Raw genomic sequence first — 14,439 nt, forward strand, 5'->3', positions numbered from 1 at the left:
GATGGGAGAGCCAAGGGGGGGGGGGGGGGGGGGGGGGGGGGGCTCAAAGTGATCCTGCCTAAATGGTTGTGGGATTGTTTCTTTTTAAAGGTGGGGGTGGGCGGTGATTGGAGTTTTAAGTGCCCCTGATCACCAATGAGGCTAGGAATATTTTGTAAAGGCAAATAAATGTAAGCAAGCCCAAAGGTTTGATCTTTTTCTGTTAATAAAAAAAGGTGGTTATTAAAAATCACCAAAAAGGAAGCTATATCCTTTAAGTGATATATAATTTGGGTACAGTGTTGCCTAAGTAATTGTCAAACTATCACAGCACCGAAAACTGACCTGGTAGTGGAGCGGTACATACAGGCCAGTACTCAAGTGGTTAATGTGACGCTAAACTTAAGAATTAAAAATTAATTTAAATATCTTGCCTACTACCTAATACGAACGAATGATGGAAGCCTTTTGTGGTTTTTGTTGCAGGGAATTGATCAGATTATGTTTGTTTTGCAGAGTGAGATGGTGAGGGAGCTGGATGGACATGTTCTGAAGTGTGTGAAAGATCAGAACGGAAACCACGTGGTGCAAAAATGTATCGAATGTGTCCAGCCGCAGTCCCTCCAGTTCATCATTGATGCCTTCAAAGGACAGGTGGGTTTGTAGAAATGTTGGTGCTGTTGATCCAGAAGTAGGTATAAAGTTCAAGGTAGGTAGCTACAAGTTTAGTTTCAAAGGGGACGTCAAAGCTTTTTTGACCCCCAGCTGTAACCGCAAGATAAACTTAAGAGTACTATGGGGTAACGTTTTTATCCCACAGTTCTCTTAAGGGTCACGGGAGGACATATACTAACCACCTCCCTATGTATAGCTCGCTATATACTGAGACCGCCACAGCCAGGACGGATCCCGACAATACTGTAGAGATTCACACAGCTGGCTGATTGACAGCTGGCTCTGCCTATCTAGAGGCAGAGCCAGCTGTGCCCGCTCCCTCCCTTGTTCATTCCTCCAGTCAGCGCTGGAGAATTGGGGAGGGGATCCCTGCAGAGAGCCGTGACTGTCAGTCAGGGCTCTCTGCAGGGAATTGATCGGAAAGTGAGCGAGCGACGGTATGCGTTGGCTCACTTCCTGATCTGTAGAGCCGACATGTGACAGTTTCAATGTCGCACGTCGGCTCCAACTATGAGGTGAGTGAAAATCACTCGCCTCATAGTTCTCCTTTTAAGAAAAGCGCATTTCTAGCATAGAATGCATGCCATGCACATTTTAAATTCACGTTACCATTATCCATCAACACCTCTGTTGGCAGGAAATGGCAGAATCAGATCATCCTCGCAGTAACAGAGATGAAACCACTTATCGCAAAGGAAAGCTTGTCCCCTTGCCACTTTGCATGGTCTTAGAGGAGGAACCTTGTAGATGACTCGCGCACTGACCTGTGATACAAAAATACTCAAAGAAAATCCGATAAATACGCAGGCTATGACAACTGATCCACCTCTGAAAATGATCATTGTCTGGCTTTCCTGCAGATTCCCTGGCTTAAGTATAGTCTGGCTCTAGACAAGTGTATAATATTTAGACCAGGTTGAGATCTATATGCTGTGGTAATCAGAGGTAAAACAAATGTTGCCATAATGTGCGATAAAGAAGAAATATAGACATTTAAACACTGCACTGCAGGGCCCAAGTGCTCATTTTGTCTGGAGGGCGCAACTAAAGTAGATATACTTACCGGATTCTCTATCCCGCTGGTCTACTAGACTGGTCCCCACCGCTCCTCTTCCCTGGGCTCCTGCTGTCTAAGGACTGCTGATGTCTTCACGTCTAATGCAGGTCTATTGACTTGTCTTAGGTGTGAGGACGCAGTGCGGCATAGCCCCACTACAAGGGTATGTTTTCCAGAGTCCAGGATTTGTTTAACATAATGCCACCATATCAGATGTGTACAGCACTCCTGCATTAAACCTACAACTCTTTACATTGTTCTGCATATTGAGGGGAAAAGTTGTAGAGACGCATTTTCCTGTGTTGCTTTGACCGATTAAAATGAACACACTTAAAAGCACTGCACCAATGTGAGTATCCTGAGTATTGAATGCAGAGACTCAGCAAGATTGCCAGGCAGCTAGCATTCTCATTAGGTAGTCCTCAAGCCCGCACATCCTTCACTGTGGCATTGGACGGTTTCTGGGGTGTGGGATTTTTACGTTGCTCACATATTTTGTTTTGTCACTCAGGTCTATGTACTCTCCACTCACCCCTATGGCTGCAGAGTAATACAGCGCATTCTGGAACATTGCACTGTGGAACAGACTCTGCCAATTCTGGAGGAGCTACATCAAAGCACAGAGCAGCTGGTGCAGGTAAAACTTCCCTTAATCCACATGGAGGATCTTGGTGATTACTATTAATGAATTAGGCCTTCCTTCATCTTACATTATTTGGAATGGTGTGCTTATTCACTTAAGGGGAGGTGAAATCTGGAAGCGGTGTCCTAGAAAAACAGAACAAGGGCAAAGGAATGGTCACCAGTATTACTTGTAGTCTCCCTGCCACTTTGTTTCCCTATTACTGATTTACAATGGAGGCAGACAACTTGGTAGAGGAGCAGGGCTTTGCTTTCTCTTCTCAGAGCTGCCCCTAATGACTGGTGGAGTAATGATCAAGAAGCAGCTGGAGAGTTGGAGGAAGCGCAGATCTACAGGATGAATGAAGCAAAAGCATAGAAATCCTTCCACTGTATGTCCTCAGTAGTTACATCACCAAGTTTTTTATTTTGTGCTTAGCATTCAAAAGTAGCCGTTCCATAGATGGTCTCACACTGCGGATATACAGCTATGAGGCTACAGAACAGAAGTGCCGAGACAGTCACATGGCATGAAGACGTTCCCCTGTCACCAACATTTGCATGCTGGCAACATGGTGCCTAGACATAGCTGTGTGCCATGAAGTTAGGGATGCACTGATACTGCTATCGGTGCCGAAGCCGCGTGTTTGGCCGAGTACTCGTACTCCCCCACATGCTCCGATACTGGATCTTTCGGTCAGAGGAACATTTTCCTCTGACCGGCAGTGCCCTAGGGGGAACATGGAGCCATCTTCCCATCTGATCAGGAAGCTCGGCGGCGAATAATGACCAAACAGCCTGGCTTCCTGATTGGCCGGGATACTGGCTCAATGCTGATTGGCTGGGAAGCCGGTTTCCCGGCCAAGCACAATTAAGCCGGCCAGACAACATAGTGCCAGCTTCTCGGGCAATTAGATTTTTTTTTTTTTCCCTCCGTTATTTATACTTAACCATATTTTTGGTAAAATATAAAAGGCGGGGTCACGTCTGATAAATAGACCCCAAACATGTTAAGCTTTAAAACTGCACGCCCGCCAAATCTAAAAAAATGGGTGGTTCGGGGGTGGTAAATCTGCAGCTAATACAAGCAATCGGGCGTCTCTAGAGATGCCCGATCGCTTGAATGTAAAGCTGCTGGCCGGGAAGCTACTCGTCCTCTCGTCACAGACGAGCGGATTTTGCAAGCCCTGTTCATCATTGTCAGGTCACCACGCTGACCAATGAATACTTTCCAATTGCGAGGGTAATTTGAAATACCTAGTGCAGGGATGAGATGATGTGTACGTACGGTATACTGGGAGCCACGTAGCAGAAGCAGTGTTCATTCAAAGGTAAGAGCCCCTGGGAAAGTGGAATTAAGTTAAGGTTTTTCCCCATAGTTCTCCTTAGGGTAACGGGAGGACACAAACTAGCGTCCTCCCGTCATCCTAAGCTCAGTATACCGCGAGCTATGGCTCGCGGTATACTGAGACGCCGCAGCTGAAGCGGATCCCGACAATTGTGCCGGGATCCGCCCAGCTGCGTGACTGACAGATGGCTCTGCCTATCTAGAGCTGTATCCAGCTGTACCCGCCCCCTCCCCCGTCTTTTCTGCCAGTCAGCGCTGGCAGATCGGAGCGGGGGGAATCCAGCCCCTCCCCTGTCACGGCAGAGAGCCGTGACAGGATCGAGAGGTGAGCGAACGCCGGTATGTGTTCGTTCACCTCCCGATCTACTGAGCCGACCTGTGACAGTCTCATTGTCACAGGTCGGCTAGAACTATGAGGTGAGTGAAAAGCACTCACCTCATAGTTCTCCTTTAAACATATGTGAATCTCTGGAACATGCACAATAATTTTTCAGCCGCCTTGTGTGTGTGATTGTTTTAATTTTGTTTTTGTAACAATCCAAATATTTTGCCTTTAACCAGTTGACATCCGCGGTGTTAAACCCGCTTCCCATCCAGGCCATTTTTCAGTATTCAGCGCTGCGGTACTTTGACTGACATTTATCCCGTCATGCAGCGCTGTACTGATAGAACTGTGCAGGCTAATTAAATATATGTTTCTAATAAATATATTTGTCTCCTAATTAAACTTTACGCACTTTGTGTCTGATCACTTTGGTCAGTCTCACAATTGCTGTCCGGTCAACTGCGTGACCTCACACTCTATCTTCTGGCTTTTGATTGTGCGTCATGTGAGTTCATATGACCTCTGACTAAGGGCTCATTCACACCATGTCCACCTGACCTGTTTTTTGTTTCCGTACCAGAACAAAGCAAGTCACTGTTAGGGCACTTTTGTTTCCTTTGTGCCTGCTTCACGCCACAATGCTGTGGAGATGCACCTTGCAGTACGTTGTGTTCAAATACAGCGTGATATGGGGTGAAAGGGTCCTCAGACAGGCCTGACTTGCACTTTATTCTAAACCGGGCATAACTGTTGGCTTCCTCAGAATACAAAGGACATATTTAGAATATTTTTTTTTAATGCTTCTTCCAGGATCAGTATGGTAATTATGTCATACAGCATGTGTTAGAACATGGCCGCACTGAAGACAAGAGCAAGATTGTTTCCGAGATCAGAGGAAAGGTTTTAGCCCTCAGTCAGCACAAATTTGCAAGGTAAACATTCTTTATTTCTGTGTTCCCCCAAATGTAAATATAATCTATTGATTTTGTCCTTAGGGACAGTTACTTATTTACATAACCGCCAATCCAAATTATTACCTTGTTTGCTTAATGAATGCACCTGTACTTTTGTGGCCGAGGTGGAGGGAGGGAAGAATAGGCCACGTCCTTCTCCCCTCCACTAAACCCACTAAACTCTGGTGCTGCTAAGTGATGTCCCAGCTATTTCTGCAGTTTATTGGTTAGGCAGAAATAAGTTTGTGTTAGGATCATAACTGAGGCTTGCAAGATGCACTCAAAGTAATATCAAACCAGGGGTGGGCAACTCCAGTCCTCCAGCTGTTGTGGAGCTGCAAGTCCTATGAGGCATTGTAAGACAGTTACAGGCATGACTCCCAGAGGCATGTTTGGATTCTTTAGTTGAAGCACCGCTGGAGGGCCAGAGTTACCCACCCCTGTATTAAACTTTTTTTTTTTTTTTTTTACACTTTCAGTTCCTGTGTGTAACACATTCATATGATGCTTCTTGTTTGAAATGTTGCTTTTCCAACACTTTTGTAATCACTGGTCCCACTTTGCAGTTTCAGGGTGGCTCCTTGGCTTGTAGGGTCGGTCTTATGGAGCTACCCCATTCGTGCTTGCTCCCAGTAGAGTCCTAAAAACACAACACACAGCTCACCTCTGTCATGGTTTCTTGTAATTCACATTCGGTGCACGGATAACACTCTTCTGGAGTAACTGTCTCAAAAACTGCAAAGCCGGCACACAATGCTCTTCCAAAGAAAATCCAATTTTATTCCACATGCATCTGTATAAAAAACTTCTGATGCATATCTACCTCCTCGGCCTTGGTCATAGCTTGGCCCAGTTGAGGACTGCAGGCCAATGTGAGGATGATGCTGCCTAGGACAACAAACAGAAGACACATCTCTGCTCCTTCTCCAAGGGACCAGATTGACATAGTCTCCCAAGAGTCGGTCACTGCGCTGGGCGGAGGAGCTGAGGGGTGTCTGATTTCTTGTCCTCGCATCGGCCACATATAAGTAACAGGCCATGCATTCGTGTCAGTACGATGAATGATAGGACATGTAGTCCCAAGGAATATAATCCTATGACTAAACATAAAGTTATGAGTGCACATTGCTGCCCTAACCGAACAATGAGGAAAACAGCACATAGGAAACCAGAGGACACAACTGTAAAAAGGGGGGCATTTATCAAAACTGGACCAGATGGAATCTGGAGTCGTTGCCCATGGCAACCAATCAGCGCCTCTCCAGTTAAGGTTTGAAAATAAAAGATAGAAGCTGATTGGTCGCTATGGACAACTGCTCCAGATTCTGTCTTAGTGTTTGTGAATTCTATTGGAAGGAATTGCTTGTTGTCCTGGACTACATTATTCTATTCCAGTTTCATTGCTGATAAAAAAAAAATCCAAAATCGGTTGCTATGACTAAGCCCGATTGGGTGAAATGCTTTAAGGTAAGTGATCAGCGGGCAGGGATTGCTAGTTTGAAGTTGACCGGATTTTACAACTAAAGAAGCTCTGGGTGAAGATTGGCAGTGAGCGGCTGGTTTTTTGGTTTGCATTTGCTGTGGAGCATGGACGTCTCTCTGACCGGCACCTACAAAGAACCCAAGCAGTGAAAGTGATGTAGAGAGAGACCACCGCTCCCTCCACATTTGAAAATTGTTTGGTTGTCATTATTTATGCAACATTGTCCTAAAGCTTCACCATTTTGTTTTCTTTATCAGTCAGATGCGCTTTTTTAGCAGATGATTGTGACTAATGATGCTGATTTCTCTGAACAGTGCCCCAAGGCTTGTATCTTCTGTCTCTCACATAAATCTATGTCTTCCTTTTCCGGTCAGCAATGTTGTGGAGAAGTGCGTCACCCACTCGTCTCGTACGGAGAGAGCTCTGCTCATCGATGAGATCTGCTGCCAGAATGATGGTCCTCACAGTGCCTTATACACCATGATGAAGGACCAGTATGCAAACTACGTGGTGCAGAAGATGATTGACATGGCCGAGCCCGCTCAGCGCAAAATCATCATGCATAAGGTAAAGGATACAAAAGACAGAGTGGGCTGCACCATACACAAGTACACTCAGCTCATTGCTTGGTACCAGTAGAAAATAGCCCAGTGGTCACACATGTAGCAGAGGCACCTGTATAGGGAATTGTATGGGAACCGAAGGTTATTGGCAAAGAATTCCCGACCAGTAGTAATTAAGTCAACTGAACGGCAAGCGGTCAGCAGTGAATTCCCGAAAATTGAGGGGTTTTATTTGTGATGGTTATTTTTTTAAACTGAACCTTTTGATGCAAATACTCTCATAAGATATAATAAGGAACGCACATAAAATAACGTGTGTGGCTTTGTGAACAGATCCAGGGAATAGTTCAAACACATATCAAGCTTTCCTTTTTTCTGCTACTCCGGAGAAACAGGAAGTGAGAGGAAATGAAAGCAAAATGAAGTTCCCTCCAGGTGTCCTCATGGAAAGATTTTGCCTGATTTCCTGTTCCATTGATAACATGTAACATTGACCTACCGTAACTCTCTCTCCCTGTGTCCTTGATTTGTATTGTTGCAAGTAGCCAAGCGGCAGCGGGAACAAAGCTAAAAATGTGGTGCTACGAGTGAGGGACACGGCTACGGAAAGAGCGGAGTGGCAGGGGGGAGCACACCTTAACAGGGGAACAGAATTCGATACAACACCGGGAAGCAGATAAAAAGCTGCTGAAGATTTGCAGTGCCTTTTGAAAGGGGAGATGGAGGAGAGAGAGCGCGAGGGTAGAGGGCCAGGTGGGGGGAGAGAGCAAGGGGAAACGGCCAGGCGGGGAGAGAGAGCGCAAGGGTAGATGGCCAGGGAGGGAGAGAGAGGGCCAGGGGGGGAGAGAGCGAGGGGAGGCGGCCAGGGGGTGGTGAGAGCGAGGGTAGATGGCCAGGGGGGGAGAGTGAGGGGAAGACAGCCAGTGGGGAGAGGGAGAGGTGAGGAGAGACGGCCAGAGGAGAGAGGGAGAGGTGAGGAGAGACGGCCAGAGGAGAGAGAGCGAGGGGAGGCGGCCAGGGGGGAGAGAGCGAGGGGAGGCGGCCAGGGGGTGGTGAGAGCGAGGGTAGATGGCCAGGGAGGGAGAACGAGGGGAAGACAGCCAGTGGGGAGAGGGAGAGGTGAGGAGAGATGGCCGGGGGGAGAGAGCAAGGGGAGGCGGCCAGGGATGGTGAGAGCGAGGGTAGATGGCCAGGGAGGGAGAACGAGGGGAAGACAGCCAGTGGGGAGAGGGAGAGGTGAGGAGAGACGGCCAGAGGGGAGATGTAATTGCGCTTGTCATTTTGAAAAGTAGATCTCGGCATTAAATGTTGTGTGAACCCATTTGCAAAGCTTGCATCCTCATAATTATTTTGAAGCAATCCTATTTTTTCTGTTCCTCTTAGATCCGACCACACATTACCACACTGCGTAAATATACCTACGGGAAACACATACTGGCCAAGCTGGAGAAGTATTACATGAAGACTAGCACTGACCTGGGGCCAATGGTCGGGCCCTCCAATGGAATGCTGTAGCAGAGGAGGAACGAAGAGTACAACACAGATATTCATCACACCTCTGAACCTTTTACGAGGAGCTATCCAACCCTCCCACTTGGCTTCCTCGGAGAATAGCTGGCGTGTACCACACTATTTATTGTTTTCCCACTAGAAATCTCACTGTGGCTCCGAGTGTACATTTCGGGCCTGCCTCCAGCTTCAGCGGAAGACTCACCCAACTGCCTGTTAGTTAAAAAAAAAAAAGTAAATAATAAAAAACAAACCAGGACCTGTAAATGATGTAATTGTATCAAGCTGTCACATATTTTGTAAATTTTTACCTTGTAAAGTTCCTGTAAAAAGTGGTAGTTTTTAAAAGGGAAAAGTGCAGTATTTTAATACGCTGGTTTGGCAGTTGGGTGAGTCTCCCGCGAGCGCGGAGCGTCTGCTTGTATATAGTATGAGTCTTATTTTGTTGCATCTTCTTTTATTTGATTTCCTTTTTCTTTCCCTTCATTCTCAGATTATCTCTACAGGTGATGAAAATACACGGGCACATTTTTTAGAGTAGACTGTGCTAGTTTACTGGAGAGAAGTGTTCAGGCCAATGCATGGTCAGACATGCCAACAGTTTGACTGGAACAATGTCATTTGACGTAATTCGGGCCAATAAGGCCATTCGGAGTAGCTGCCTTTTTGGAGGTACTCATTCTCATGGGGGGTGGTGAAGTCACAGGCTGAGCGTCTCCAGTGACAAGGAACCTGTTCACAGTGCAGGCTTAGCATCACTGAGCACAGCTGCAACCCAACACCCCCCTACCGTCACCGACCCAGTGGCCAGGCATAGACTTTTACTCAATTACTTTGAGCCTACACTCTTTACAGGCATCACATCACTGAACATGACGCAGCTACAGCCACCCGAGGCACAGCCCTGGACATAATCCAGAAATCTGTGAGGACTGGACAGTAGCCGTTTAGGCAGATACAGGGGGTGGCGTGGCACTAGTTTGACTGGAGCCATATTGTTACCTGATGTAATCCAACAAGCTGTGAGGCGCTGTGCATTAGCCCTTTAGGCTAATGAATGGTTGGACGTGGCAATAGTTTGACTGGAGCCATGTTGTTTTGTGATGTATGTATAACAGAAGTCTGATCCCTGAAGCCTGGTGATGAACATGGCATAAAAGCTACAATCGGGCTTTAAAATGTTCCGAGGATTAATCGGGGACACGCTATAGACACATCTGAACAAAATGTGTCTTATTGACGTACTTATTTACCATTTTGTGGAGGTTAGGAAGCAATTAGAGTTCTTTAGTCCATGAGAGTAGGGCATATGTTCCTTGTATGGCCCAGTTAAACCCGGCTTATATAATGTCTTGGATATACAAATCTCAGGAAGCAATGAGAGGAGTCCTTTTGGCTTTAGTCCATGAGAGAAGGACGTATGTTCCTTGTATGGCCCAGTTAAACCCGTCTTATATAATGGCTTGGATATACAAATCTCGGGTCAGGAAGCAATGAGACCCCATTCACACTGAGCTACATCCGCTTTTTCAGCGCTGATTTGAGCTGAGCAACTTTGAGTTACATTGAGCTTACACCATTGAAGTGTATTGGGACAAATCACACACAATCTGCCGTAAAAATAGGTCATGTTCAAGCGACAAGCTTTGATCTACATGCTACAGACGACATGGAGCTGTGAACATCTCCATTGAAATGCATTGGAAGAGCTACATTGAGCTGATGTTTTAGCGATTTTTGAACTGAAATCGCACTACAAATCGATCAGTATGAATGGGGTCTGAGAGGAGTCCTTTCGGCTTTAGTCCATGAGAGAAGGACGCATGTTCCTTGTATGACCCGGTAAACCCGTCTTATATAATGGCTTGGATATACGAATCTCAGGTCAGGAAGCAACGAGACCCCATTCACACTGAGCTACATCAGAAAAAGTGGTTTTTCAGCGCTGATTTGAGTTGAGAGACATTGAGCTTACACCATTGAAGTCTATTGGGCCAAATCGCACGAAATCCGCCGAAAAATAGGTCATGTTCAAGCGAGTAGCTTGAGCTACAGGCGACTTTGAGATGTGAACAGCTCCATTCAAATGCATTGGACAAGCTACATTGAGCTGATGTTTGAGCTGTAATCACTCAGTGTGAATGGGGTCTGAGAGGAGTCCTTTCGGTTTTACTCCATGAGAGTAGGACGCATGTTCCTTGTATGGCCCAGTTAAACCCGGCTTATATAATGGCTTGGATATACGTATCTCATGTTGGGAAGCAATGAGAGGAGTCCTTTCAGCTTTAGTCCATCAGAGAAGGACGCATGTTCCTTATATGACCCAGCTAAACCCGGCTCATATAATGGCTTGGATATACGTATCTCAGACCCTTTGCACCACTGATGGGTGTACGAGCCCTTATTTATGTACAATGAGGACTCAAAGGGACAATCCGTGGAGCCATTTTTATTTCTCTGATGAGTAGTTCCAGATGCCCACAGCACCATTCAATTCTAGATGGGTTCTAAAGAATGAAGTAAGCAATTAAATGTTTATTCTTACTCATTATTCACCATATAAGCAAATGGGATTCAGTGCGCAAATCATGCCGTATCCATTAATTTTTTTCCCTCCATTTTTGCACGCAGCGGAGGCTATGGTGAATTCCACGCGTTACAACCTCAGGCTGCTATAGTAATAATAACTCTGAAATTGGCCATAAAACAAATAAAAGGAGACCGTACCCAGTCCGTAGACGACAGCTCCACATTTCTTTTGTTTCTCGAGCACATAGTTGAGCACTGACAATGAACGCTTTCCTCTGCAGTGGTAGTAAAGTCGATGTATCGTTGTTTTTGTATTTTTTTCTTTTCCCTCGCATATAACGGTGTGTGACCTTTTTTTATTAGCCGCTTAGATTCTTTTTTGTTTAATTTGCCGTCATTAGCCAAAAGTTTTAGTTAGTAAAAAAAAAACCCCGTATGATAGCTTGACATTTACGCATGATAAAAACCCGCTGATGACAAAACAAATATATATAAATATATATACATATAAATATATTCGACCTGCTTTACGTTTGTAATTTTCTCTGTTTATAGAAGTATATGCTTTGTATTGTACAAGTGTAACTAATGAGTAGTTGACCGTTTACAGTTTCATTGTTTACTACAAGCCTTGCTCATTTTGTAGTTGATTGTACAGGTGTACATTTGTAAACCTTTTTGGCTGTACATGTCACTGTGTCGCCTCCCCACTGTCCGGGGAGGGGCGTAAAAAAAGAAAAAGAAAAAAATGATCTCAGTGTACATTTGGGTCTCTTCTATATTGCCTTGGCAAATAGTGTTGTATAATGTAAATTTCTTTTTCTCTGAATCAAGTTTGGTTTTTCTTTTTTCTTTCTTTCTTTCTTTTTTTTTTAACCGGTCTTTATACAGCTTCCTAGAATATAAATATATAAATACCAGCTATCTATTTATCTACCGGTGGAAACATTTGTTCTTGTTTATACATCACGGCTCTAACGTGTTATTAGAATGCAGTACGTCGTGCATAGTAACAATAAAACGATTGACCGGGGAAAATCCGCGCACAGGGCGGTCCGGAATGGACGGCGTAGGTCGGGGGAGCGCAGTGAAAATTGGTGGAAGGCTCGGTAGCCCAATCTGATCTCTATCCTATTATGATCTGTGCATGGAGGATGTTGTAAACTCTTTATTGCTTCCTCTCTCTAGATCCTTATAGCAGCTGTGAAGACTGCGGATACACCGCCATCAATTATTTTCCAATAGGCGGGAATGTTCTCTCTATTGGCGGAGATCAGATTAGAAAAATCAATCAATGCCAGCCAGTAGGCAAAGGAAGGTTGAAGAACATGGAAGTAGGTCACAAGGTTTCATGGCTGCTATGTTGGGATTACAAAAGAGCTGTAACATGATAGAGGGAGCAATATAGAGGTTGCACATCCTCCATGTATAGGTGCTGCTAGATGGGATAGTCCATAACAGAAGTCACCAGCACTCGCAAGAGGTAAAGCACTTTTATATTGTCACATGCGTCATACAGCCAATGTTTTGGGGCCACGCAGGGTCCCTTCTGGGCGACAGTGATCAGGTGGTTCCGAAATGTTGGCTGTATGACGCATGTGACAATATAATAAGTGCTTTACTTGCACATATCGTTGAGTGCTGTTGACTTCTGTTATGGGGACTGTATCTGACACGGCGCCAACCGTGTTGTCACTTCAAGCACCAACCTTCCATTAAGGTCTGTACGCGGCATGGAGTGCAGGTGATCTCGCATTATCGCTAGATGGAATGGCATTGGTCACTTTAAAACCAGACAGAACGAGGCTTGCACCAATAGCTGATGGCATATTGTAGTACATACTGCCAAGTTGCCTTTGTATCCTCCACAATAACACTTCCTTCAGAACTTCTCATACTTTGAGTTGGAACAGCAAGTAGAGAGTACCGGACTACTACACCTAATATACCTAATATATGTGTCTGTGTGTTCCAGACCTAAGGTGCCGGTTATAAAGAGTTTTTTCTTAGGTAGTCTCATGCTAGAGGCGCATTTCTGTTCATTTCGCTGCCTTTACACCCCGCCAATATTTATCTACGTGTTAAACATCTTTAACATTTGATTGCTTTGTGTCTCATTGGTCCCGTGTCATTCCGGCTGCATTTTTCCTGCATTGAACCTTATTTTTCCATTTGGGTCATTTTGAATGGGATGCGCCATGAGTTAAAGTGACACTAAACTCAGGAGTTAAATCTTAATACATTCAAGTTCCTTAACTAAACAAAAATGTATCTCATTTGTGTATCACTCGGCTGTAGATCCTCCAATTATCTCTGAATTGGTGCTGACACTGTCCTTCCTTCTGGAGGGGGGCTGCTTGTGTTCCCCATGGTCCCTGTGTGTGCTGGAATGTAGTTACCGCTCCAAGCTCACTCCTGTGATGGACTACAATGTCACGTTTAGTTTACTAATTTAGCCGCATAAGACACAAATTGGCTAATATGTCCTAGATTATGTGGGCGTGGCGCCGTACACATGGAGTTTGTCCCCCTTCCAGGATTTTATGTGACACATTTCACAAGTTGGTATTGAGGTTGGATAGAGTCTAGAATTACCCGTGTCCAGAACGGCACCCAGGAATATCCTTTCCATAATATAATAGCGCTGAGACTTTTTTTTTTTTTTTTTTTTTTTTTTACGTTGTTCAGAAAGCACTGAGGAGGTGTCACAGGATCTTTAGAACTCCTCTACTTCCTGTTCCAGTTGATGAGCAGGGATAGTCTCTGGGTAGTGTTGTCATGGAGGATGTATCGGTCAGATTTCAGAACTGAGCACAGTAATCCTTATTGGACTTTGTCCACCAATACGTCCTGTGGTGGATGCTGCTTTCCAGCATAATGTGAGGAATTTAGCAAATGTACAAAATCTTGACAAGCAATCCACCGAATGTCACTGATATCCTTGTAAATCTTGTCCTGCGTCGTCCCTGAATATCTCTGTTGTATCTCTGACCGCCCTGTATGTGTATATACCCCATAGTAATGTCTTGTAAGTGAACAAGCCAGTGATTTGCATTGTATAGGAAAGTACTGTAATTTTTAATTTTTTTTTTGAGTCTCCTCGAAAATCCAAGAGAACGTGTAAATTATTGTCCATTTTGGTGAACATACAGCATTGTAACAATAACCTATAGATGATGTACATTTACAAGCGGCCTTATGTACATTTCCCAATGATCTTTTTAAAGGCAGAATTGTGACCACATGTGTATAATTAAAACACTTTTTAATCCTTTCGTCTGTGGTAACTTTCTTGGGTTATTGTCTTAGTATTGGCTGTGGTTACTGGAATGGGTGTGGAGTGCAAGCTCAGGGAGTGATGGGTGGCTGTGTTCACTTTGTGTCCCCACCGGAGTGT

General features: G+C 44.9%; 1 protein-coding gene across 4 annotated transcripts in view; it reads left to right on the top strand.

The window, feature by feature from the left end:
- PUM2 (pumilio RNA binding family member 2) overlaps nucleotides 1-8,747 on the top strand; it is a 47,671-nt gene extending 38,924 nt beyond the window's left edge. For all 4 annotated transcript variants that reach the window (XM_018572888.1, XM_018572884.1, XM_018572887.1 and 1 more), the window contains 5 exons: nucleotides 496-633; nucleotides 2,223-2,348; nucleotides 4,816-4,937; nucleotides 6,816-7,008; nucleotides 8,388-8,747. In XM_018572888.1, coding sequence (XP_018428390.1) covers nucleotides 496-633; nucleotides 2,223-2,348; nucleotides 4,816-4,937; nucleotides 6,816-7,008; nucleotides 8,388-8,519 — 711 coding nt within the window. In that variant the 3' untranslated portion in view covers nucleotides 8,520-8,747. The remainder of the gene's footprint in view (nucleotides 1-495; nucleotides 634-2,222; nucleotides 2,349-4,815; nucleotides 4,938-6,815; nucleotides 7,009-8,387) is intronic.
- The last annotated feature ends 5,692 nt before the right edge of the window (nucleotides 8,748-14,439 follow it).

The sequence above is a fragment of the Nanorana parkeri genome, unplaced genomic scaffold, assembly GCF_000935625.1.
Source record: "Nanorana parkeri isolate BGI_ZX_2015 unplaced genomic scaffold, ASM93562v1 scaffold2157, whole genome shotgun sequence".
NCBI classification, from domain to species: domain Eukaryota; kingdom Metazoa; phylum Chordata; class Amphibia; order Anura; family Dicroglossidae; genus Nanorana; species Nanorana parkeri.